Source organism: Labeo rohita, chromosome 13 (genome assembly GCF_022985175.1).
Source record: "Labeo rohita strain BAU-BD-2019 chromosome 13, IGBB_LRoh.1.0, whole genome shotgun sequence".
NCBI lineage: Eukaryota > Metazoa > Chordata > Actinopteri > Cypriniformes > Cyprinidae > Labeo > Labeo rohita.
In genome coordinates, this window is record NC_066881.1 from 30,634,896 (window position 1) to 30,638,275 (window position 3,380).

Genomic DNA, 3,380 nt, shown 5'->3' on the forward strand with positions numbered 1-3,380 from the left:
GATCATTTGGAACACTATAAAGGTGCTTTAAAAGGTTCTTCACAGTGATGCCATAGAAGAATCATTTTTGGTTCCACAAAGAACCATTCAGTCAAAGGTTCTTTAAAGAACCATCTCTTTCTTACCTTTTTATAACCTGAAGAACCTTCTTTCACCACAAAGAACCTTTGGTGAAACAGACAGGTTCTTCAGATGTTAAAGGTTCTTTATGGAACCATTTAAACAAAAAAGGTTCTTCTATGGCATCGTAAAGCAACTTTATTTTTATTTTTTATTTGCCTTTTTTATAAACAGAAATAAATAAATTAATTAATTAATTAATTAATAACAGAATTGTGAGATGTAATCTCAGTTTTTACATCTTCTGAGTTTACATATATCAATTCCAACTTTTCTTCTTATAATCTAGAGTTTACAAAATGTTAGACAAAAATGTAATTTTTTGTTATTATTATTATTATTATTATTATTACAGAAATGCGCTCATATATTTCCCACTGATACTTTAGTGTTATTTATTATAGATAGATAGATAGATAGATAGATAGATATATTATTTATTAATAGTTTCAATTTTATTAATTTTATTAACTTTGTCATGTGCTAGTCTTTTTCCCCTCTATTTTTACATTTTATGTTATTATATTTTATATTTGTTTATTTTGATTTTATTTTAGTACTTCAACTTAAATGTCATTATTTAGTCTAATTCATATCGGTCTGTCATGTGTGGTTTACACAAACCTTCACTAGTGCAGCTGTGTTGGACTACACACATGCAATTCCAAGCATTTTCACAGTGCTGTAATTATGCATTTATGCTGGAATTATACCATCTTGAACACGTATTAGTGCACGAGTGCTCAGCTGGGAGAAAATAACATTTTTGAATAACATTTATAATAGCTAATTTATCTATTGCATTAGTAAATCAACTCATTTGCTGGGCCAAAATAATACATGTCATTACCACAACATATTTTAGAAATAATAGGAGCTATTAGCTGTGCTCATGCATCACATCTTTGCGAGACTCACACAGAGGTAAACTAACCAGCCTGTGGAGAGAGTGTGTGTATATGTGTGTGATATAAAACACCTGGTTCCTCCCATGGCAGAGAGCACTGGACGTGACACCTCCCATGATGCCTCATCAGAGGTTTGATATTCACCGCCGATTCCCTATTCTGGGACGAGACTCAGAAAGAAACTTAAAGTTGAAGTCAACTTCCAGAACAAAAAATTACAGATAATGTACTCACCCCCTTGTCATCCAAGATGTTCATGTCTTTCTTTCTTCACTCATAAAGAAATTGTTTTATGTGAGAAACATTTCAGGAATTTTCTCCATATAATGGACTGCTATGGTGCCCTGAGTTTGAACTTCCAAAATGCAGTTTAAATGCAACTTCAGACGATCCCAAATGTGGTTGTAAACGATCCCAGCCGAGGAAGAAGGGTCTTATCTAGCGAAACAATCAGTTATTTTCATTAAAAAATTACAATTTAAGTACATTTCAATCTCAAACGCTCGTCTTGTCTTGCTCTCCCTGAACTCTGTGCATTCTGGTTCAAGACAGTTAGGGTATGTTGAAAAACTCCAATCGTATTTTCTCCCTTAACTTCAAAAATCATTTCAAAATCATCCTACATCGCTGCAGAGGTTCCAACCCAGTCTTTGCAAAGTGAACATGCAAAGAAGATCAAACACCCTTAACAAAAATGGTAAAACAGCGTTATAGGACAATTTTGAAGTTGAGGGAGAACATGAGATGGGAGTTTTTCGACATACCCGTCATGAAACTGGAAAAAAAAACAGTCCAGGCAGAATAAGACAAGACGAGCGTTTGACATTAAAAAGTATATTAGTTGTATTATTTTTATGAACATAATCAGTGGTTTCACTAGATAAGACCCTTCTTCCTCGGGATTGTTTACAGCTGCATTTGGGATCGTTTGAAGCCACATTTAAACTACATTTTGAAACTCGGGGCACCATAGAAGTCCACTATATGGAGAAAATTCCTGAAATGTTTTTTCTCAAAAAATATAATTTATAATCCATCCATCCATCCATTTTCACCCGCTTATCCGGAACCGGGTCGCGGGGGCAGCAGTCTAAGCAGAGACGCCCAGACTTCCCTCTCCCCAGACACTTCCTCCAGCTCTTCCGGCGGAACACCGAGGCGTTCCCAGGCCAGCCGAGAGACATAGTCCCTCCAGCGTGTCCTGGGTCTTCCCCGGGGCCTCCTCCCGGTGGGACATGCCCGGAACACCTCCCCAGGGAGGCGTCCAGGAGGCATCCGGAACAGATGCCCGAGCCACCTCAACTGGCCTCTCTCGATGTGAAGGAGCAGCGGGTCTACTCCGAGCTCCTCCCGAGTGACCGAGCTCCTCACCCTATCTCTAAGGGAGCGCCCAGCCACCCTACGGAGAAAACTCATTTCGGCCGCTTGTATCCGGGATCTTATCCTTTCGGTCATGACCCAAAGCTCATGACCATAGGTGAGAGTAGGAACGTAGATCGACCGGTAAATCGAGAGCTTCGCCTTACAGCTCAGCTCTTTCTTCACCACGACAGACCGGTACAGCGACTGCATTACTGCAGAAGCTGCACCGATCCGTCTGTCGATCTCCCGCTCCATCCTTCCCTCACTCGTGAACAAGACCCCCAGATACTTAAACTCCTCCACCTGGGGCAGGGACTCCACACCAACCTGAAGAGGACAAGCCACCCTTTTCCGACTGAGAACCATGACCTCAGATTTAGAGGTGCTGATTCCCATCCCAGCCGCTTCACACTGAGCTGCAAACCGCCCCAGTGCCTGCTGTAGGTCCTGGTTCGAGGAAGCCAACAGGACAACATCATCCGCAAAAAGCAGAGATGAGATCCTGTGGTTCCCAAACCAGACCCCCTCCGGCCCCTGGCTGCGCCTAGAAATCCTGTCCATAAAAATAATGAACAGGACCGGTGACAAAGGGCAGCCCTGCCGGAGTCCAACACGCACCGGGAACAGGTCCGACTTACTGCCAGCAATACGAACCAGACTCCTGCTCTGGTCATACAGGGACCGAACAGCCCTTAACAAAGGACCCCGGACCCCATACTCCCAGAGCACCCCCCACAGGACACCGCGAGGGACACGGTCGAATGCCTTCTCCAGATCCACAAAACACATGTGGACTGGTTGAGCAAACTCCCATGAACCCTCCAGCACCCTGAAGAGGGTATAGAGCTGGTCCATTGTTCCACGACCAGGACGAAAACCGCATTGTTCCTCTTGAATCCGAGGTTCGACTATCGGACGAATTCTCCTCTCCAGTACCCTGGCGTAGACCTTCCCAGGGAGGCTGAGAAGTGTGATCCCCCTATAGTTGGA

The 3,380-nt window shown here is 42.8% G+C and overlaps 1 protein-coding gene across 1 annotated transcript; it reads right to left on the bottom strand.

Moving 5' to 3' along the window:
• Positions 1-2,079: 2,079 nt before the first annotated feature.
• On the bottom strand, positions 2,080-2,874 carry LOC127175052 (uncharacterized). The gene has a single exon (XM_051125884.1). The coding sequence runs from the start codon at positions 2,784-2,786 to the stop codon at positions 2,088-2,090; it is 699 nt and encodes a 232-aa protein (XP_050981841.1). The 5' UTR covers positions 2,787-2,874; the 3' UTR covers positions 2,080-2,087.
• Between the last annotated feature and the right edge of the window lie 506 nt (positions 2,875-3,380).